General features: G+C 51.1%; 1 protein-coding gene across 1 annotated transcript; it reads left to right on the top strand.

The window, feature by feature from the left end:
* Positions 1–2,929: 2,929 nt before the first annotated feature.
* WTIP (WT1 interacting protein) lies at positions 2,930–21,571 on the top strand. Its single transcript, XM_047078853.1, has 8 exons — positions 2,930–3,611; positions 8,604–8,705; positions 18,035–18,102; positions 18,252–18,314; positions 18,479–18,609; positions 19,422–19,473; positions 20,139–20,207; positions 21,431–21,571. The coding sequence occupies exons 1-8, from the start codon at positions 2,930–2,932 to the stop codon at positions 21,569–21,571; spliced, it is 1,308 nt and encodes a 435-aa protein (XP_046934809.1).
* Positions 21,572–22,710: the final 1,139 nt, after the last annotated feature.

The raw sequence follows: 22,710 nt of genomic DNA, 5'->3' as shown, positions 1-22,710 counted from the left end.
CCCCTGCCCCACGGAACTGCAGACCTGCTGGGTGTTTGTTTGCCACACACAAAGTTTGTGTATAAATGCCCTTTCCTGGGTGCAGGATAAGGTTTCAGGACAAGAAAGGGAAGGTCCTTCCAAGGAAGGACCAACTGCTCCCTGATGAAGGAAGGAAGGGAGGGAGGGAGGGAGGGAGGGAGGAAGGAAGGAAGGAAGGAAGGGGAAATTATCACATCCTAACCCTAATTCTTAGATTGGGGAACCAAGCCTGTCCATGGCTTTGACTCTTCTGTGCCTCTGAAGAGGCCAAAGGGGGGATACCAGGACCAGGGGAAATTGGTGGACTCAATCTGATAGAAAAAGCTGGGCCTCAAAGGAGGGGATGGAAAAATCCCTTTGGGGACAGCTCCCAGTACATGCCCTCCCAGTAGAGAACACACACCTTGGGTCTGGTGCTGTGCGTGGGAAGACTGGCCCCTAGGAGCTGAGCTGGGAGAGGTACAATTGGGCTTCAAGTGAAAGATTTCTTGCTGCTCTCCCTAGGAAGTACTATTTCATAAGGGTAAAGACTGCTGCAACCTGGAGGAGGGAAAGAAGAGTGGATCCCAGCAACTCCTCCTTGTGGAGTTTGGCTGTGTGCCGTCCCTCTTCCCTCAGAACCCAAGTTAGACAGCCACACTTGATTGGCATCTGAATGTGTCCCAAGACCGTGGGAAAAAAAACCTGACTTGTGTCTATAATTGGGGTCCAGACACTACAGACAGATAAGGGGATCTGATGGAAGCCAGATTACAAGGAGAGACAGGAGGAGGATCTTTTTGTTGTTTTTGTTTAAGGTTTATTTATTTTTGAAAGAGAGCACAAGCAAGGGTAGGGGCAAAGAGAGAGAGAGAGAGAGAGACAGAATCTGAAGCAGGCTCCAGGGCTTGAACCCACAAACTGGGAGATCATGACCTGAGCCAAAGTCGGATGCCTAACTGACTGAGCCATCCAGGTGCCCCAAGTTGAGCGACTTTGGCTCAGGTCATGATCTCATGATCTCGTGGTTTGTGAGTTCGAGCCCACATCAGGCTTGCGGCTGTCAGTGCAAAGCAGGCTTTGGATCCTGTCTGCCTCTCTCTGCCCCTCCCCTACTTGTGCTTTCTGAAAAATAAATAAACATTAAAAATTTTTTTAAAAACATTTCTTGGAACATTACTGCAGAGAGTATTTTTGTGTATGACACCATTAATACCACCAAATTGCTCTTCCTGACAGGATGTGCCAACTGACACTCATACCAGTAAAATATATGCAAGTTTCACCATATCCATTTTTAAATAGTAATGTGGTCAGTGAAATGTGATACTTCATTGCTGATTTAATTTGCTTTTCTCAGAGTGGAGATCATTTTTCATGCAATGATATCCTCCAGATATTTGCTCCCCCAAACACTTGCATCCACATGTACCTGCCCTCAACACCGTGAGCTTGGCCGGGTGGGTTGGATTTTTGCAAGATCTGAGAGGTGCTGGGGAAGAACTGCTGGGTAAGACACTGCTCAAACGCCAACTGAGGAGAATGGCGCTCCTCATCAATGTTGAGGCCGGACACCCTGGTCAGTCTGCACCGACACAATTCCCCATTCAGGCTCCCTGCGCCCAGCGACACTGTGGCACCTTCCTGAAATCCTCTGAGCAGGGAGTGCCTGCAAAAGTGAAAAGTCTTCCACTCAAGGTCGTTTTCCGTTTTCCTGAATCCACCGGGTCTTGACAGATGATGGTTTGCTTTTCTTCTCTACAAGCTGTTTGAAATATACAAGGACAAGAACTCGGTAGCTTGTGCTTTGGGGAGACAAAGCACTAGTTAGCTCTCGTTCACTGCTCCTCCCTCCCAATGTGGTCCCTGAGGCTCCACTCCGTCCCAGTACCTGTGGCAGCGCAGGTGATTCCAGGAGCCTCCTTGGTGCCTCACCCGGGGCCCCTGAAGGCAGGTGCTGGAAAAAGGGAGTGTCCTCACAGCTCTTCGTGACTGCCTGCGGTGGCCACATCTGGGGCTCACTAGCCCACTGGATTAGCCTGAGGCCTGCTTCCGGCCTGGCCTGGCCTTGGGGGCCTGCGACCTGTCCCCAGCCAACCCTGGCTCCCAGCACTCGGCCCCTTCCCCACTAAGTAGTCAGCGGCTCCTGAAACCGATGCGCAGCCGGTTGGCTGGCTCCGGGACCGGCTGGGTGGGGGTCGAGGGGTCACTCGAGGTCCTGGGGGCGCATCTGCACGCGACGTAGTGTTCTCCTGGGTCCTGGGGCAGGCGCAGCGCTTCGGCCCTGGGCTGAACTAGTCCGGCCCAGCGCCTGAAAGTGTGGCGGCGCTGGTTAGTGAGATGGGAGGATGTGGGAACCGTTTGTCAACTGCTCGTATTTCTTATTCCGGCCGGGACTGGGGGAGCCGCCTCCAGCTCAGCCCGCGGGAATGTGGGACCTTTCCAGAGGCCCGACGGCCCCGGGCGCACCGCGGCGCCACAGCCGAGGCCAGCTCCCAGCTGCACGCCCCGGCGTCCAGGCCCAGCCTCCGCGCCCCTCCGAGCTCTCGGCGAAGCGCGGCCACCGCCGCGCCGCCGCCGCCGCCACTCCCCCCACATTCCAGAGGCCGCAGCGCCGTCTCCTTCCTCGCATTCCTGCCCCCACAAAGGAGTCCCTCCGCCCCCCGCGCGGCGGCCGGGAGGAGGGGGCGCGGCCCAGCGCCTCCGAGCGCGCATTCCTCCGCCGCGCGCGCCACTCAGCGGAGCGCCGCGGCCCCCGGACCGCGCGTGGCCGGCGGAACGACCCCGGCCCGGCGCCGGCCCCGCCCCGCCCCGCGCCCAGGGGTCCCGGGGCGGGCTCCGGGCTTGGGGCGGACGATGCGGCGGCGCGGCCGGAGCCGCGGCGGGAAGCGGAGGCGGAGGTGACGCGCCAGGGCCGGCGGGCCGGGCCATGCAGCGCTCCCGGGCGGCCGCGGACGAGGCGGCCCTGCTCCTGGCCGGGCTGGCCCTGCGGGAGCTGGAGCCGGGCGGCGACTCTCCAGGCCGGGGTCGGCGGGGCGCGCGGCCCGCGCCGGGAGACGAGGCGGCGCAGGCGCTGGGCCGCAGAGGGAAGGGCGGCGGCGGCGGCCCCGAGGCCGGGGCGGACGGACTGAGCCGTGGGGAGCGAGGCCCGCGGCGCGCGGCGGCCCCCGAGCTCAGCGCGCAGCCTGCGGGCAGCCCGCGGGCCAGCCTGGCGGGCTCCGACGGCGGCGGCGGCGGCGGCGGCGGCAGTGGCAGCGCCCGCTCCAGCGGCATCAGCCTGGGCTACGACCAGCGCCACGGCAGCCCGCGCTCCGGCCGCTCGGACCCGCGCCCCTGCCCCGGGCCGCCGTCGGTGGGCAGCGCCCGCTCCAGCGTGTCCAGTCTCGGCTCCCGCGGCTCGGCCGGCGCCTACGCCGACCTGCTCCTGCCCGGCGCCGGCCCGGCGCCGGCTCGCTCCCCGGAGCCTGCGGGGCCGGCCCCCTTCCCCCTGCCTTCGCTGCAGCTGCCCGCGGGCCGGGAGGGCGGCCCGAGCGCGGCGGAGCGACGGCTGGAGGCGCTAACCCGCGAGCTGGAGCGGGCGCTGGAGGCGCGCACGGCGCGGGACTACTTCGGTGAGCGAGCTTGGCCGTGGGTCGGCCGGGGGAAGAGCGCGGGGTGGGCCGGGGTGAGAAAAGCGAGTCTCCGTGGGGCTGGGCAGAGGGTGTGTGAGTGCGAACCGCAGGGTCCGAGGTTTATTTACAGCCTCGACTTCGACTGTAGGTCTCTGGCCTAAGAAGGGGTTCCGGCAAAGTGAGTTGATGCACTCACTGCCTTGCCTTTAAGAAAAAGTCATGCCAGTAGGCACAATAAGCCATTTTCGGGTCATTTCTTTTTAACCCTTGGCACGTGCCTCTGCTCCTCCTGCACTGTGCTCCGTGATCAGCCGGGCAACCCCAGCACTGTAGGGACTGGTGCCCCCGTTCCCCCCAGGAGTGTGGGGAGTGGACAGGAGCAGAGAGGTGCGGTGGGCCGTATACCACCGGACCCGCCTGACCTGCAGCTTTGGTAATGGCAGTGGCAAGGGGGGCAGAGTGTGTGAGGGAGGGGATGCCCACCCTGAGGCCCACCACACCACACCCTGGGCTGTGTGGTGTATGCGGGCTGTTTCCAAAGGGAATCCTGCTTCACAGCATTTCAAAGCCCACCAGTCTCTTACGGCCTCCATTTCCCAGTCTGCCTCTGGCCTCCTGATCCCTAGTCCTTTGGATAATTCGGAGGCCTCTTACTGAGGCTGGAGGTTCTGAGAGGGGGCCTGGGGAGGGGGCTTCCCTCCCTCCATTACTGATAAGCAGGAAGGCAGACGCACCTGGCTCTGAGGGGGTGAGGGTGGGGGTGGTTATCTTGCTGGGCAGGACTGGGCTGTCCTGGGGTTTGTATCTTTTCATGCATTCATTCCAGCTAGCAGCTCAGGACCGCCCTGAACTGGATCTTGAGAGAGGAGGAGGCTGTATGTGACAGGCTAGATGGGGGCATTCCAGGCAGAAGGAAGAATGTGGGCCAAAGGAGGCATGTGAGGATGTGGACTGTTCTACTCTGCGCCCAGGGGTTATGTGGGCCACAGGGTGGGTCTGCCTTTAGGAGGGACACGCAGAAGAGTTTTGAGCTCATCTGGGAGCATGGGGGTGAGCATTTGTGGTTTGGTAGGTGTTGTGGCTGCTGTCAGATGGCCTGGGAGCATGGAGGTGAGTTAGGAAGCTGTTGGCCTCTCGAGCCCGGCAGGTGCCGGGAGCCGAAGCTGGGGTGAGCTTCTGAAGAGAACGCCTCCAGTGCTCTCTCTGGGGGAGACTGCCTGTCTCCTGTCCCCGTGCACCACAGGGCCCACGTCGGGGTGGTGTCTGTGAGCCTCTGAGGTTACTCACGTATCTGTGTGCGAAGCTGAGGTGGCCAGACCCAAGCAGGCAGGGAGAGAGTGAAGGGCTGACCGCACAAGACCGCATAAGCTGGTGGGTCATCCTTTCGAAAGGGCCCATTGAATCCACCCAGGAGTGGGAGGTGAGCAATGGTACACCTTTTTTCCCAAGAGAAGCCAGATCTGGGTAACCTTTTCCTAATTTTTAAAACTATGGGCAACTATTTGCTTGAACTGCTGATAACTTAGTGCTGATATTTGACCTTTTGGAGCAGTAGAAGTGGCAATTTCATACAATTCAACTTGAATAATACACAGTTTTGCAAAAGGAAGTCTACAGGTAGCATGAGCTCAAGTGATGTCTGCTATACCACATCCTCAGAGTGGGTCTTCCTCTCTGGGCCACCCCTTCTCCTTGGCCCTGGCACTTGCTGACCTCTGGGTCCCTCTCTCCATTCATTGATTGCTTTAGAACTTTCCCATCTCTCCTCACCAAGTTCCGCTGCTGGGAGCCAGCCAATAGCCTCAGACTTCCAGAACCTCTTGAACTTTGGTGGCCTCCCTGCCTTCTCTTGAGCCACCTCCTCCCAAGGTCACACCCTGTTTTTGTTTCGCTTCGGTTCTGACTGCCTCTTGGTCTCAGGACCTCTGATTCCTTGAATCACCTCTGCCCTGCAGAACTCTGACTCTGAGCCAGGACTGCTGCCCCCCTTTGTTGCTGCTATACCAATAGGCGTTGATGGTCTTGAACCTCTGTGATCTTCTGGGTGCCACCCATCTCCCTAAGCCTTGGTCAGTTCCCTCTTTTATTCCCTCAACAATCTTTCTGTTCCCTTTGGTCCCTGAGCTTGCTTTCTATTTTGCTGAGAAAACTGAGGTCAGCTGTTACAGGCTGCCTGTTATTATCAGATCCACGTCTAGATCTGAGGATCAGGGTCATCCCACCTCCAACCCCCACCTCCTCCAATCTTCAGCTTTCCTCTTTCCACTGGACCTTTTTCTTTGGTTATAAATATGTCTTTAATGAAAGGGTCTTTCATAAAAAAAAAAATGGCAAGGAAAAAGCAAAGCCACACCTGCTTGGTCACAAAGTCTCAGTGGCATGCCCACCTCTTCCCATCCCACTGTCTGGTTGGCATCGCCTTTGCTTGCCCGCCTCCCATCTCCCCTGAGCCATCTGTCTCCCCTCACGGGACTGCGCCAGCTCTTGCTAGACCCTGGTGGCGGCCCGGTGCAGGTGCTTGCCAGGCCTCGGTGGCCTGGTCTCACTGTTCCATCCCACAGGTGGAGTCCACTCTCTTCGAAACGCTGTGCTCCCTGAATTTCGTGGGTACTCCATCTCCTTCGTCAGTGTCTTTTTATTAAAGAGACGAAAGCACGTATTTAGAAAAAAAAGCAAACGGAACCAAAAGCTAATCATCATACAAGGTCATAGCCTCTCCTCTTGCCCCACCTGCTGTCCTGCTTCCCGTGGAAAACTGACTTTTACTCTTCACTGTGGATTGTGGTCACTTAAGAAGGTGAGGTCAGGTTTTCAGACTTGATGGACAAGAGTAAGGGTGAGGGGGTAGGTCATTTTTACTTGCCAAAGGGAAGTCTAGCTGCAGATTGTGGGATGAATTATTGGGGGCCAGGCGGGGATGCCTTGAGGACACTCTTGAAACGGACTTTAGGATGAGACTTGATGACTTTGAATCAGGCCAGTGGGAGTGAGGGGAGGGAATGAAGTCAAAATTAGGGAACAGAGTTGCTGAGATTCACAGTTGGAGGAGACAAGGAGGGTGGACCTGGATGCTCCCTGAAACCGAGCTACGCACAGGTGCCGTTCCCTGAGCAGGGACGCTGAGGCAAGAGCAGTTTTGCAGGAAATCCAGAGCTCTGTTCTAGACCTGTGGTGGTCTGAGGCCATCTGGGAGCTGGCTCAGTGACTCAGGAGAGAGGTGTGGACTGGGGCAGATCGCCAGGAGCCCTCCGCAGGCTGAGCCATTGCAGCAGGCCGGACTGCCCAGGGAGCCATGGGACAGCCACGTGTGGAGACTTGCAGGCATGTTGGCCTTCTGCATCTTCAAAACATTTGAGTTAGTAATTAATTTCAGTATGGAATAATTGCTGTTCTCCATTCTCCATTCTGGGCCCCCACCAGCCACCTTTACTTTCCTACCTGGTTTTGAGGGCGTCTGAGCTGGCCCTCCCTCCCCTGGGGAAAAAAGACCCAGGCATGGGAGGGCCAGGACTGAGCAGGGAGTACCCAACAAAGCTGGGAAGGGAGAAGAGCCAGAAATCTAGGTGTGGGTCATAGCCTGTACATGAAAGAGGAGGAGCTGGTCCCACGGCTAGCAGGTTCGGGATGGGGGGTCTGGAGGTGTGCACAGTTAGGAGATGGCTGAATGTGGACTGAGTTTTCTTTCTTGACTTGACTTTCTTTCTTGACGTGGTGCTGATGGGGAAGAGGCTCAACCGTGGTTAAATGTTAAGGAGAGAGAGAGAGAGAGAGAGAGAGAGAGAGAGATGGTAGAAAGCGAGAGGGAGAGGGTGAGGGAGCATGTCCCGGAGCATCCAGAAGATTTAGGGTCTCAAGGGCCAGTGGAGCCTGTCTTCATGCCCTGTGGGGTACAGGAGATCCCGGGTAACTGTGAGGGGGGCTTCTGATGTCTGGGCTGGCCGCCCATGTTCTGGGTCTTCAGGAGGGCTGGCCAGGGAATCCCCGGGACTAGTGCCGGGCTTCCCCCTGGCGTTGCTGGTCACCGTTTTCCTTACTACCCCTCCCCTGCCTGCCGGGCACCCCACCCTGTGCTGCTAGGGGTGATCCCCAATTCTACCAGTAATCCCAGATGCCTGCATGGCAACTTCCTCCCTACTTTCCTCTAGACCTTTGCTCAGATATCACCTGGTCACTGGGGCCTTCTTCACCACCCTAATTTAAAACTCACACACTTGTTTCCACCAGAGATATTATTCATTTACCTGTTGTCGTCTGTCTCCCTCCGCTGGAACAGAGGCTCCTTGAGCGTGCCTTCCTCGGCGTGTTGCCGAGTCTCCAGCAGCTACACTGTGGGGCATGTGGCAGGCCAGCAAGGCCGCTGTGCCGATCAAACAAGAGAATCAATTCACCTTAGGACACAGATGAGGAAAGCATGGCTGGGGTGGGTGTGCCTGTGTGGTCTTTATTCTTTCTGGTTCACAGACCGCAGAAAGGATTTTCCCTCAGTCCAAGAGCAGGTTACCGGTGAAGGGACCCAGAATGACTTTCTAATATAAACATGTCATTAATATTTTTTTAAGTTTCTTTTTATTTATTTTCAGAGAGCTAGAGAGCAAGCGGGGGGAGGGGCAGAGAGGGAGAGGGAGACAGAATCTCAAGCAGGCTCCGCACTGTGAGCGTAGAGACTGATGCGGGGCTTGAACCCGTGAACTGTGAGATCATGGCCTGAGCCAGAATCAAGAGTTGGACCCTCAACTGACTGAGCCACCCAGGTGCCCCCACGTGTCATTAATATTTTGATGGCAAGGACGGCATCAGTTAGCCCTGACTCTGTGCCCGGTGCTCTGCTTACCTCTGAATCCTGAAACAACATCAACAAACCCCCAGATACCATTATTGTCGCCAGGTCAGCCACTGGTAAATGAAGGCTCAGGAAGTTTATTCGCTGAGGGTTAGGCAGCATTAGGACAGTCATGGTGCTAACCTGGGCTCTCTCCTGCGTCTCTCCCATAGGTATTTGCATCAAGTGTGGGCTTGGCATCTACGGGGCAAGGCAGGCATGCCAGGCAATGGGGAGCCTGTATCACACAGATTGCTTCACCTGCGACTCCTGTGGTAGGTATCCTTTTCCCCGGCCCTCTTGCACCATGTCCTTGCACCCAAGTCCCAAGCTGATGGACCGCCCAGCTCTGGCCCAGGCTGGAGTGTGGAGGAGGCTGAATTGTAGTGCCTTTCCTCCTAGGCCTGGCCTGTTTGGGAGGTCCACGCCCCTGGGAAGATGTCCTGGGCCCTGGGGAGGGAGGTGGCCTTTGGTGGCCACGGGGAAAGGAGGCCCCTCACCCAGCTTTGGGGCCTCCGTCCTGTGCAGGGCACTGATGTCTCCTGGCTGCCTGCGTGGGGCGCATGGAGCTAGTGCTGTGCTTTCTGCCTGCCTGGGGTGTGGGGCTGGTCTTTTCCCTGCAATTTAGTTTTTCTCCCAAGTTTACATACAGCGTAAGCTATAAATGTTGTAATTTAACCTAAACAAAGTTACGAAAAGAAAAAAGTAACCATTATCTAACCAACCTAATACATCTGCTCTCTTGATTCTACTACTATCCCTTGAGGCTTTGCCCGTAAGCAAATACCTTTCATTAATTTATACTAAACATGTCAATGTTTTATCCTGTGGAAGTGTGATACATGCACTGTGTTAAGTCAGACAGTGCTGACAAGCTCTTTTTGCAAGAGTAAAAAACCACTCATCTTTCTACTCCTGGTCCCATTCCCCAGAGGCAGCCACTTGGTATTTTTTGGCAATTTCTTCTAGAAGACACCTCCGTATCTGTAACAAGCATACCGTGCTGTTTCTTGATGTAGCACTTTTAGACTGACACTTTTGCTGTGACAGCTGAGGAACAGGTTCTGCCACCTCCTTTTTCTCTTCTCTCCTGTTTTCTCAGTGTACTTTTAATCGTAAACTGTGGTTAAGTCAGTAAACCAGGTTTATATTTCCTTGACTATTTAAAAATCCACTGCAGAGCGAGGAATTATACTGTGATTACACCCCATTTTTATCCTATAGTCTTTTACTTTTCCTGCATTTTTTTCTTTTTTTTTTTTTTTAGGCCCCCCCACCTCTCCCCCCACCTTGTATTGGCTTACTTTGTATAGCTTCACTTCCCGCCTCCCCAGAGGCTCCATTATATCAGGCATCCTGCAGAGTTTCTATTGGGAGGTTCTCACCTCTCTTTACTCTGAGTTCATTGCCCTCTGGGACCCTTGTGGAGTGCTCATTCTGTGCCTTCCCGTGTGTACTCCCTGCATTGAATCCACTATTTCCTGGCAGCTTTTAGCTGCAGATAACAGAGAAACTGCTGAGGAGGCTTAACCTCTAAGAATATTTTTTGGCTCAGTGAACTGGGAGCCCAGAGATTGTGCTGGCTTCAGGCTGAGATTGATCTAGTGTCTCAGGCCCTATGAATAGCTTGGCTGGGTTTCCCTTGGGTTTGGTGTCTTCCTTAGGGCACCTTCTCTTATGGTGGTGAAATGTCTGAGGCAGCTTGAGACTTCCATTGGCACACCACTAGTCTGGAGGAAGAGGGGGCATCTCTTCTGGTTATGTTTTTGGAAACTTCTTTTCCAGAAAGCACCTGGCGTATATCTCCTTGTATGTCATTGGCCAGAGCAGCTCACACATCCATTCCTGAGCCAGTTTATTTGGTTGTTGGGAATGCTATGGTTGATTGACTGACTTGCCTGAGTCTCTGAACCAATGCCATAATAAGGGAAGAGGAGTTATGTTTATACTAATCAAGCCCGCCTGTGGATAATGGGAATGGATTCAGGTTTCCCTTGAATGCAGCAGGCTGTCTGAGGTAAGGCTGAATACTGAACGCATCTTGGAGGAGAAGAGAAGAATCAAAGCTGTGGAACAATGTCCACAAGATTTTGCTTCGTTGTCTAAGAAAGGGCATTTGGGAGGTCAGTGTTCTGAATTCTGCTGTGTCCAAAATGTCTTGATTCTACCCTCACACTTACTTCAGAGTTTGTGAATAGATTTCCAAATTTGAAGCAATTTTCACTCAGCATTTTTTTTTTAAAGATTTTATTTTTACAGGGGCCTGGGTGCTCAGTCGATTAAGTGTTCGACTGGGGTTCAGGTCACGATCTCGTAGTTTGTGAGTTTGAGCCCTGCGTCAGGCTCTGTGCTGACAGCTCAGAGCCTGGACCCTGCTTTGGATTCTGTGTCTCCCTCTCTCTCTGCCCCTCCGCCGCTCATGCACTGTCCTTCTCTGTCTCTTTCAAAAATAAATAAACATTAAAAAAAAAAAACCACCCCTGGTTCATTAAAAGACCCCATGAAGCATTTGATAAAACAAACCACATACTGGGGCACCTGGGTGGCTCAGTCGGTTAAGTGTCCGACTTCAGCCAGGGTCATGATCTCATGGTGTGTGAGGTCAAGCCCCATGTTGGGTTCTGTGCTGACAGCTCAGAGCCTGGAGCCTGCTTCAGATTCTGTGTCTCCCTCCCTCTCTCTCTGACCCTTCCCTGTTCATGCTCTGTCTCTCTCTGTCTCAAAAATAAATAAACATTAAAAAAAACCCCATACACTGCCACATGCATAAGTTCTAAGGATTATTTTCCACAATATTTAAAATACTTTCACATATCAATTAGAAAAAAAGGACAAATAATTTAAAGTATTCTTCTATAGTTTGACTCTGATGTGTGTGGCTCTTGGTTTTCTTTTATTTGTCCTGCTTGGGGTTCATTTTGACTTCCAACTTGGGGAAACTCTCAGCTGTTTTATTTTCAATAAAATCAGCTTTGATTCAATAAAATCAGCTTTGATTCAATTGCTTCTCTCCCATTCTCTCTATTATTTACTTCTAGAATTCAAATTAGAAATATTAGGTTTTCTCATTCTGTTGTGTCTCTTAACCTCTCCCTCATATTATGCACTTCTCTGTCTCTCATTCTGTTTAATTTCCTCAGATCTGTCTCCTGAAAGCTAAAATCCAGACCATTCATTTTTCTCTTCAACTGTGTTTAATCTCCTATTGAACTCTTTCATTCAGTTTTTTATTTCAGTGATTGAATTTTTTTTTTAATTTCTAGAAGTTCTTTTTGTTTCTTTTCTCAAATCTGCCTCAACATTTTTGATCATTTTTATCAAGATTGAAAATACACGAAGAGTGTAAAACACACTAATCTTGAGTATATTCCAGCTTGATACATTTGTACATGTCTACGTGCCCATGTAATCACCCTCCAGATCAAAGGGTAGAATATTTCCATCACCCCGTAAGAGTCCCTGATGCCCCTTCCCAGTCATCGGCACATGACTTTTGAGCTGTTTCCATAATTTGGGGATTATAAATAAACCTTTTATGAGTATTGCGTCTGTGCCCATTGATGGACATTTGTATTTATTTTTCTAACAGTGGAATTTCTGGGTCCTAGAGTAGCATCTGTGTGGCTTCAATATATGCTGCTAAGTAGTTTCCCACAGTAGAAGCAATTTATTATCCTGTTGGCAATGTATTAGAATTTCAGTTTTTCCTCCTTCCTACCAGCATTGTCTGTCTTCATTCTAGTGGGGGTGGCATGGTATATTAATGAGATTTTATTTATTTTTTATTTTATTTTTTTAAGTTTATTTCTTTTGAGAGAAAGAGAAAACACACGTGCCGCAGCAGGGGAGGGGCAGAGAGAGAATCCCAAGCAGGTTCATGCTGCCAGCACAGAGCCCGAGCCAGGATTCAGTCCCACGATGGGTGAGATTATGACCTGAGCTGAAATCAAGAGTGGGAAGACTTAACCGACTTCCCACTGAAAGAGTGGGAAGGTTTAATCAAGGCTTAACCGATGGGTGAGATTATGACCTGAGCTGAAATCAAGAGTGGGAAGGCTTAACCGACTTCCCACTGAAAGAGTGGGAAGGTTTAATCAAGGCTCAACCGACTGAGCCACCCTATTAATGAGATCTTAATTTGAATTTCTTGGATGAGAAGTGAAAACTCATACACCTTTTTATGTCTCTGTTGGCCTTTTTTTTTTTTTAAGTTTATTTATTTTTGAGACAGAGAGAGAAAGAGCATGAACGGGGGAGGGGCAGAGAGAGAGGGAGACACAGAATCTGAAGCAGGCTCCAGGCTCTGAGCCATCAGCCCAGAGCCCGATGCGGGGCTCGAACTCACGGACCGCGAGATCGTGACCTGAGCTGAAGTCGGACGCTTAACTGACTGAGCCACCCAGGCGCCCCTCTGTTGGCCATTTGAATGCCTTTGTTTGTAAAAATGCCTGTTGAAGTCTTTTGCCCATTTGTAGGTTGGGTGGTTTGACTTTTTTTAAATTGCTTTGTGCAAGTTCTCTGTGCACCTTGGATACATGTTGTGTGTTGGATATATGTGTTATAAATTCTTTTCCTAACCTATTCTTGCTTCATTACTTTGTTAATGATGTCTTCTGATGAAAAGAAAGTCACAGTAAAGTCCAGTTTACCTTTTTAAATTTGTTTTCAGTTATTGCTTTTAATGTCCAAGAAGTCTTTGTAATCTCATGTTTTGGACATCTGTTTCTATTTTGTAAGTGTATTACATGTTTGTATTCTGTATTGTGTCTAATTGTCCCCAAATCTGATGTCTTTGAAGTCCCACTTCAATTGTTTATTGTTTCTCCTCACTCTTGGTCATGATACCTTGTTTCTTCACATGGTTTTTTAATTTTTGATATAAAAACCGTATAATTTTTAAAGTCAGTCTGTGGGAATTTGTTGATGTCTGTGTTGAAGGTGCATTTCCCCAGGGAATATTCTATTTATTTATTTAAAAAAATTTTTTTTAATGTTTATTTTTGAGAGAGTCAGAGTGCAAGCGGGGGAGGGGCAGAGAGAGAGGGAGACACAGAATCCAAAGCAGGCTCCAGGGTCTGAACTGTCAGCACAGAGCCTGATGCAGGGCTTGAACTCATGGGCCACAAGACTATGACCTGAGATGAAGTTGGACGCTTAACCCACTGAGCCACCCAGGCACCCCCAGTGTTCTGATTTCTACCACCATAGATTAGTTTTGTCTGTTCTAGAACTTCATATACATGAAGTCAAATGTATACTATTTTGTGACTGATTTGTTGTTGTTGTCGTTAAGCATGTCTCTTTTTTTTAAGCTGTATATTAGTAGCACACTCCTTTTTATCGCTGAGTAAGATTTTATTGTATGAATATACCACAGTTTGTTGATCTGTGCAACTATTGACAGATAATAGATTGTGCTGTGAACGTTCTCGTACGGGTCATTTGTGGACAAATGTTTTCATTTCTCTCTCTCTCTCTCTGTCTCTCTCTCGGGTAAATTCCAAGGAGTGGAATTTCTGGGTCATAGGCTAAGTGTATGTTTAACTTCCTAAGAGACTGCCAAACTGTTTTCCAAAGGGGTTGTGCTATTTTATCCTCCCACTAGAAATGTTAGAGAGTTGGGTTCTGCTACGTGTTTGCCAACAATTGATATTTTAGTCTTTTTAATTTTAACCATTCTAATGGGTGTGAAGTGGTATCTCGTGATTTTAATTTGCATTTCCCTGATGACTAATAAGGTTAAGCATCTTTTTGTCTGCTTCTTGACCATTTATATCTTCTTTTATGAAGTCTGTTCAGGTCTTTTGTTCAGCTTTTGAATTGAGAGTTACTTGTCTTAAATTATTTAGTTGTGAGGATATGTATATTCTGAGTACAAGTTCTTTTCAGGATGCATGTTTTGTGAATACTTTCTCGTAGTATGAATAATATTTAAAAAACATTTTTTTTTTTTACATTTATTTATTTTCGAGAGACAGAGAGACAGAGAGAGTGTGAGCAGGGGAGGGGCAGAGAGAGAGGGAGACACAGAATCAGAAGCAGGCTCTAGGCTCTGAGCTGTCACCACAGAGCCCGTCGTGGAGCTCGAATCCATGAACCAATGACCTGAGCCCAAGTCGGACGCCTAACCGACTGAGCCACCCATGCGCCCCAGTATGAATAATATTTTTAATTAAGTTTATTATTTATTTCTTTTAGTAATCTCTACATCTAATGTGGGGCTTGAACTCATGACTCTGAGATTAAGAATTGCATGCTCTTCTGGGTGAGCCAGCCAGGCGCCCTAGTGCCTGATAAATTTTAAATTTTGATGAAATTTAATATGTAATTTTTTTGTGTTTTATGGTTCTTGTTTTTGTAACCTAAAAATTTTTGGTCCTCTTTTAAGTCATGAAGATAGTCTCCTATGTTTTCTTCTAGAAGCTTTAAGTCTCGCTCTCTCTTTTTTTTTTTTAATCTTTTAGATATTTTACTTTTAAGTAATCTCTACATCCAGTGTGGAGCTCAAAATCACAACCTGAGGTCAAGAGTTACATGCTCTTCTGACTGAGCCAGCCAGGTGCCCCTTAAGTTTCTCATTTCTATGTTGAGGTAGATAACCCACTTTGTATTATATTTTTGTGTATGGTATGAGGCAAGGAATGGAGTTTCATTTTTTTTACATATTTGATTTTTTTCCTCCAGTTGTTCCAGCACCTTGTGCTGAAAAGACTTTGCTTTCCCACTTGTTTGTTTATTGAAATGTCTATGGGTCTATTTTTGCAGTCTCTTCTGTTTTACTGATCTTTTTGTTTTTCCTTATTCCCATATTACACTGTATTGATTACTTTAAGTTTTAAGATAGGTAGGGTAAGTCTTCCAGCATTGTTGATCTTTTGCAAGATTATTTGGCTATTCTAGGTTCTTTGTATTTTTATATGAATTTTAGAACTGGAAGTCAGCCCTCAGCACAAGGGTTTGAAAGAAGAAAACCAAAATAGAATTGGAATGTCAGTTTCCACAAAAGAAATAAGAATGCTGGGATTTTAATTGTGTGGCATTGAATATATAGATCAATTTGAGGAGAACTGATATCAGAATATTTGAAGTTTGAAGTTGATTGTCAAGGACTGAGGTTTTTTTTCCCTACTTGCAAGCTGGTAAGTTTATCTGCCAGTGTGTCACCAATGCTGACTGAAGACATGAGCCTCCTGGGGGCAGGGGCTCAGAGCACGGCAGGCAGGATGAGCTTCACGTTTGAATCATTCTGCACGAGTCCCACGGGGGTGACGCAGAGTGACCCAGGTGGATGCCGCACATGCAGTCGGTCTGGGTCTGTGTCATGGCTAGAGAACCCTGAGTTTAGGGAACCCTGATGTTTTATAATGGGCTGCCAGCAAAGCTCTCTGACCCTTGTTTCTGAGGAACACAGCATCTGTATTATATTGGACACCAAACAAGCCTGCTTTCTACTTCGGAGGGAGATAGCTATCTGTGCTTTTTTTTTTTTAATGTTTATTTTTGAGAGAGGGAGAGAGAGCGAGAGGGAGGGTCAGAGAGAGAGGGAGACAGAGGATCTGAAGTGGGCTCTGCATTGACAGCAGAGAGCCCAGTATGGGGCTTGAACCCACAAACCATGAGATAATGACCTGAGCCGAAGTTGGATGCTTACCCAACTGAGCCACCCAGACGACCCACAATGTCTGGTTTGTAAGTGGTTTGGTCCACAAATGTCCTTGGGATGGTAATTCACAATGAAAGCTGCCGTTCCTCTGTAAGATGTGCAGAAATGTGAGAGACCCAATGGAGAGCTATCTTCCAGCAATGATTTATCACTCTATTCATGTAGGTCTTCTGAAATTTCTCTCAGCAAAGTTTGGTTTGGCAGAGCGAGGGGCAGACTCATCTCTTGTAAAGTTTACCTCTTAGTATTTTACAGGGTTTTTTTTTTTTTTTGGATGTTATTATAAATGCTGTTTTAAAAACTGTACGTTCATTTTCCAATCATTTGTTACCAGAATATAAAAAAATATTTGATTTTCATATTCTGACCACCTGTCCTACAACCTTGCTAAACTCATTTATTACTTCTAGTAGGGTTTGCTTGTTTGTTTGTTTGTTTGTTTTGGTAGATTGCTTATGATCTTCTACACATCCTGATTAAAGATAGTTCTCCTTTTTCCTCTCCAAGCTTTTATTTTTTTTCACCCATCTCATTGTACGACCTAGGGCTTCTAGTCCAATGCTGAACCCTAAGGGGAAAAGCATCCACTATTTCACCATTATGTCTGATGTCAACTGAGGGTTTCTCACGGGGGCCCTTTATCACGGGGAGGATGTTCCCTCCCGTTCCTGGTTAGGCACTGTGGGCTTTCTCCTGACGGGATGCCTCTAATAGCTGTGCCCGGTCTGCTGAGGCTCTTGTTTTGACAAGGACACCTCTTTCACCGGGGCTTTGTTACCTGGTGAGAGTTTTACTTCTTATGTTCATGGATGATGACAGTTCATTCTGGAATGTCTGCTCTGAGTCCCCCTGAAGCAAACGTATTTTATTTTATTTTATTTTATTTTATTTTATTTTATTTTATTTTATTTTATTTTATTTTATTTTATTTTATTTTATTTTATTTTATTTATTTCATTTTACTTTCATTTCATTTCATTTCATTTCATTTCATTTCATTTCATTTCATTTCATTTCATTTCATATCATTTTTGTGATGTTTATTTACTTTTGAGAGACAGAGAGACAGAGCGTGAATAGGGGAGGGGCAGAGAGAGGGAGACACAGAATCCGAAGCAGGCTCCAGGCTCTGAGCTGTCAGCACAGAGCCCGACGCAGAGCTCAAACTCACGAACTGTGAGATCGTGACCTGAGCCGAAGTCGGATACTTAACCGAATAAGCCACCCAGGCACCCCTGATGTGAATGTATTTTAAAATGACAACCTCTTTTTCTTTTTTTAATTTTTTTTTTAACGTTTATTTATTTTTGAGACACAGAGAGACAGAGCATGAACAGTGGAGGGACAGAGAGAGAGGGAGACACAGAATCTGAAACAGGCTGCAGGCTCTGAGCGGTCAGCACAGAGCCCGATGCGGGGCTCGAACTCACAGACTGTGAGATCATGACCTGAGCCGAAGTCGGACGCTTAATCGACCAAGCCACCCAGGCGCCCCTAAAATGACAACCTCTTAACACAACCTGTCAGTGTGTTTAATCTTTTAAAAAAGAATTTTTTTTTAATGTTTATTCTTGAGAGAGAGAGAGACAGAGCGTGAGCAGGGGAGGGGCAGAGAGAGGGAGCCACAGAATCTGAAGCAGGCTCCATGGTCTGAGCTATTAGTACAGAACCTGATGTGGGGCTTGAACTCACAAACTGTGAGATCATGACCTGAGTCGAAGTCAGACACTTAACTGACTGAGCGACCCAGGCACCGCTGTTTAATCTTTTAAAAAGATTTATCATTATAACAGTAGTAGCCTAATATGAAAGGGAAATGTTAAAATTTGCCCATAATCTGCTTCTCGTCTGTTGGAGGAGAGTCCTGAGACATGGAAGCAGGGGCCCCATCCCCGGGTTCCAGCGGCCCAAGGACCCCCTTCTCGATACTCATCCTTGCAGGGAGACGACTTCGAGGGAAGGCGTTCTACAACGTGGGTGAGAAAGTGTACTGCCAGGAGGACTTCCTGGTGAGTCAGAGCTGGGCCCTGGCGGGTGCCAGGGGAGGGAAGGGGACCCTCCTGCTGCACATGGAGACCTGGGCCCAGGAGGCAGGTGCTGGCTGGGCAGGGAGTGCCCCTCTGTCACACGACATCCTGGATCCTTTGTCTCCTCTCAGTACTCTGGGTTCCAGCAAACAGCCGACAAGTGTAGTGTGTGTGGACACCTCATCATGGAGATGGTGAGAACCTCCCCCAGCCTCCTGGAACCCCTCTGACATGGGTGGTCTTAGGACCCACCCTTTCACCTGTTGCAGACCTGCCGAGGGCTCAGAGCCAGAGCCTCTTCTGGGGGCTGTGCTGAGCCTTCCGTCTGCACTGACCCTTCAGTGCCTCCCACCCCCAGATCCTGCAGGCCCTCGGGAAGTCCTACCACCCAGGCTGCTTCCGGTGCTCAGTGTGTAACGAGTGCCTGGACGGGGTGCCCTTCACTGTGGACGTGGAGAATAACATCTACTGCGTCAGAGACTATCACACGTGAGTGGCCAGCACTGTGGGGGCGGGTGTGACTCCCGCTGTTTCTCCTGCCTCCCCAGGAAGCATTTTTCCAGCCTGCCTGTCTGTGTTCTCCATTCTTGGCCTTTTTACTTCCAGCCTCCCCTTGTGTGCTCAGCGGCTGGGGCAAAGCATGGCTCTCTGCCTTGAACCCTCTCTTGGGTGATTCAGCCACCAGCCCTCTCTGTCCTCTCCCCGCCTTTACCTGCATGCGCCCCTCCTCCTAGTGGTGGGGGCTCTCCTGGCTGCCCCACCCAGCATCTATCCCTTTGCTCCCAGGGCCAGGTTTGGCCTCTTCTGCCTGGGGTGGTGGCTTGGGAGTCTCTGCAGAGTCCCTTCCCTGCCTGTCTGGTATCCATGTGAGAGGCCAGTCCATTCTCCCCAGCTGTGGCTCTGGGCCCAGCCCTCAGAGTTCTGGTCTTGTGCTACAGCCTTGCATGGGGTTGGTGCCCCGCATGGATCCCTGGTACTCAGTGTGGAGCCAGGCTTTGCAGGGGTCTCAGCTAGGGGTGGCCCAAACCTGGATGTTAGGGGACAGGGAACTCATAGGAAGTGTGAGGGAGAGGGTAGGGAGAAACGGAAGCCGTCCTGGAGGAGGTGATGGGGTGGAAGTGAATTGGGAACCAGTTAAAAGGCCAAGAAGGCACCGCAGAGGCTGCTCCCACACCAGTGTGTCCACACAAGGAAAGGGGTTCTGACGCTTCGGCCATGTCATGGGGCTACTGTGGGTGGGTCTGCCTTTGGGCCCTTGGCCTCTGGCAGCCGGTCACTTCTGGTTTTCTTTATTCCTCCAGGGTTTTTGCACCGAAATGTGCCTCCTGTGCCCGTCCTATCCTCCCTGCACAGGTAGGAACCACTCACCTGGAGATGATCAGGTGTCTGGCCCAGCCTGGCCTCTGCCCCAGGTTGGCCCCAGGTCTTGGGCCCCTGTGGGAGGGATGCGGATGCTCCCGCCCCATATCCCTCAGGGCTGAGGGTTGCGTTGTGCCCATGCACGCAGGGTGCACGTGTCCCTGCACGAGTTAGAGAGAAACGGTGGCCCTCAGCTCCTTTGCCCACGGATGTAAGGATCGCCCCCTGGGTCTGTTAGCTCTGCAGGCTGAGGTGGTGGGAGGAGCACACAAGAGGAGGATGCAGTCTATGCAGGAGACACCATCGGGTGGTGCACCTCTCTTGGCATGGGTCTCCCACACATGTCGCTTCTGCCCCAAGCTGCCGTGCCTGGGGAGGCCGGACTGGCTCTGGTCGTTCCTGACTGCAAAGAACTGAAGAGAACACGTATACACACATTTGACACCTGTGTGACGGCTCTCATAGACATGTGTGTGTGCGGTTGGGTGCAGCTGCAGGAGGGTGTCCATTCCTGTGCACCTGCTGATGCCATTCTGGCCGCGGAAGCACTGAAGCCAGTGCTCACGTGGGCGTGAATGCACACCTGCCATGACAAGACCGTGTTGTGTAGGTGTGTGCACTACACACAATTGTGTGCAAAACCCCATCTCTTCCTCCAGGGCTGTGAGACAACCATCCGTGTGGTGTCCATGGACAGAGACTACCATGTGGAGTGTTACCACTGTGAGGTGAGCCTGGGCCCTCTGGAGGGCTGGTGGCTAGTGCGGCCCCCCTCCACATGGATCTCCTTTTCTCTAGGTCTTCTGTGGACCCACCTCCTTGTTTATGTCCCCATTCTCCCTGTCCTCCCTAGAGAGCCCTCCCCAAGATATGTTCTCAGCCCATTTCTCATTCAGTCAAATATTTACTGAGGATTTACAGCATGTGGGCTGCTGGGGGTGTACAGAGAATAAAATAAAGAGTCCCTACGCTTATGGCAGCGATGAGTACTCAGGCAGGGCTGGAGCCTGTAGGGCTTGTCAGAGCGCATAGGAGGCCTTGGAGAATCAGGGAAGGCTTTCTGGAGGAGCTGACACCCAGGCTAAGATCTGAAAAATGACTGAGTTAGCCAAGGACAGTCAGTAAGAAAGACAGTAAGAAAGGCACTTCCAGGCAGTGGAAGCAGAATGTGCTTAGGTGTGAGGGTGAATGTGTCATTTTGTGTCCCTGGAGAAGTTGGCAGGAGCTGGGGACATAAGGCTATATATGAGCTGAAGAGTATGGGCTTATTCTGAGGGCAGTGGAGAATGATCCAAAAGGATGACATGATGGCATGAGGATTTTAGAAAGGGTGCTCTTTGCCATCAGAGAATGCATGGAGGAAGAGGGAGGGTGGCTGGGGTTCCCTGAGGAGGTTGTTGGAGGCGAGGTTGTGGTCCTGGGTTCGGGGTGGTAAACTGAGTTGCGTGAAGGTCAGGCAGTAAAAGGGACTGGATTCAGCCAATGACTGAACGTGGCAGTTTGGGGGTTGGAAGGTGTCTATTAGGATCCCCCGAGAGCTAGACATGCTGGAGTTCAAAGACTCTGGCTGCAGGTGTAGGAATTTGGGAGTCATTGGCACGTGTAGCTCTCTCCTTCCTCATACTCCACTCTGAGCTTTCTAATTGCCTTGGCCTCCCCAAATTCTCAATTCAAGAAGACCCCTGGGCCCTCTTTGGGCAGCCTGGACAATCCCTTCAGGTAGTAACTTGGGCAGTTGTACGGCTTACCTCTAGTTTCTCTTCTCTCAGAGATCACTGGCCTGCCTTGTCTGTTGTCTGTCCCCCGCCCCCAATCAAAGTCAAAGCCCTTTGCAAGTTGCACAGGGCCCCACAGATCCGCCCCGCCCCATTACTCTCAGGCGCCCCCCCCCCCCCCCCCCCCCCCCCCCCCCCCCCGCTCACTCTGGGGTTGGGGCTGTGTTCTTCCCTAGGACTGCGGGCTGCAGCTGAGTGGGGAGGATGGACGCCGCTGCTACCCCCTGGACGGCCACCTGCTGTGCCGCCGCTGCCACCTGCGGCGCCTCAGGCCCGGGCCCCTCCCCTCACCTGCGGTGCACGTCACGGAGCTCTGAGCCGGGAAAGGAGCCCACGCTGCGGCCCCGCGTGCGTGCGTGTGTGCGACAGAGAGCGCCCCCGGGCGGGACGGGTGACCCGGTCGGCGTCGGAGCTCTGTGTCCCACGGGGGGCGCCGCTGCCGCGCTTCCGCCCCACCCCCACCCACGTGCCACCAAGCTGCTGTCCGAGGGGCCGGCCCCGCGGCGTAGCTGCTTCTATTTATTCACCGTCTGTGCCTCCTCCGGCCGCTCCCTTCCTTCCAGCCCCTACCCCCTTGCCCCCCGACGCCGGCCTTGCGTTCTCGGGGCTGCTGCGCCCCGCGGCCCCGGGCGGGCTCCCAGACCGCCGTGGGGCACCAGCTGAGGACGCCGCCGCCTTCGCGAGCAGGGGCGCGGGCCGCCTTCTTCCTCCTCCTCGCACTGGCCTGGGGGCGGGAGTGTTTCCTTGTTCAAAAGGGGCCCCGCCTGAGATCGCTCCTCGGGGCAGGGGTGGTCTGGCAGGTGGCGGTTGACGGAGGGCACGCGTGTTTGTGTGTCTCATAAGCGCCTTTGGTGGGTGGGAAGGGTGTCCTTTTTGGGCGGGGTCACAGGAGGGGGGAGACGAATGACACCTTTGTGGAGTGGGGCCCTCGAAGGAGCCCTGCCTTTGGCCACCGGGATTCTGAAGGGTGTTTTCAGCCACAATCCCGCCCGGGTCTCCCCATCCCTCCCTCCTGGCTTGGGGTCCGCTTCCCCCTCGGCCCCCCTCCCCTCGCCATCCTTCAGCCTTGGGAAAAGAACCTTCTCACGCAAAATTTCCAGCCACAGGGCTCGGTCGAGAGAGACCACGAGAGGGCGCCCTGTCCCCGTGGCAGGGAGAACACCTGTTGCAGGAAAGCACTCTGTATCGGGCTCCACGACAAAAGCGTATGATTTGACTTAAATTAAGTTTTTCTTTGAGAATATTTTCATTTTCTTTAAAAGAATATAGTTTTCTTCTAAAAACTTGGCCCACGGTTGTTATTTCTTAGAAAAACTACAAAAAACAGATGTCCAATTTGGAGATCATTTAGCTAGTTTCCAAGTGGGAAAAACGTTGTAGTTTTCACTATTTTTGTGTAAATCCCTCTAAAATTTCAAAATATGTGTTTGCTTTTCAGACTTTGGAATAATGTGGG

The sequence above is a fragment of the Lynx rufus genome, unplaced genomic scaffold, assembly GCF_022079265.1.
Source record: "Lynx rufus isolate CCGP_SWC_20201006 ecotype Redwood Valley unplaced genomic scaffold, mLynRuf1.p SCAF_16, whole genome shotgun sequence".
NCBI classification, from domain to species: domain Eukaryota; kingdom Metazoa; phylum Chordata; class Mammalia; order Carnivora; family Felidae; genus Lynx; species Lynx rufus.
The sequence above is the reverse complement of the archived record's forward strand: the minus strand, read 5'-3'. Positions and strand labels throughout refer to the sequence as shown.

Coding starts and splice junctions, on each gene's coding strand:
- WTIP (XM_047078853.1), top strand. CDS start 2,930: ATGCAGCGCTCCCGGGCGGCCGCGGACGAGGCGGCCCTGCTCCTGGCC. Junction 3,612..8,603: donor CACGGCGCGGGACTACTTCG/GTGAGCGAGCTT, acceptor TCTCTCCCATAG/GTATTTGCATCAAGTGTGGG. Junction 18,315..18,478: donor GACACCTCATCATGGAGATG/GTGAGAACCTCC, acceptor TCCCACCCCCAG/ATCCTGCAGGCCCTCGGGAA.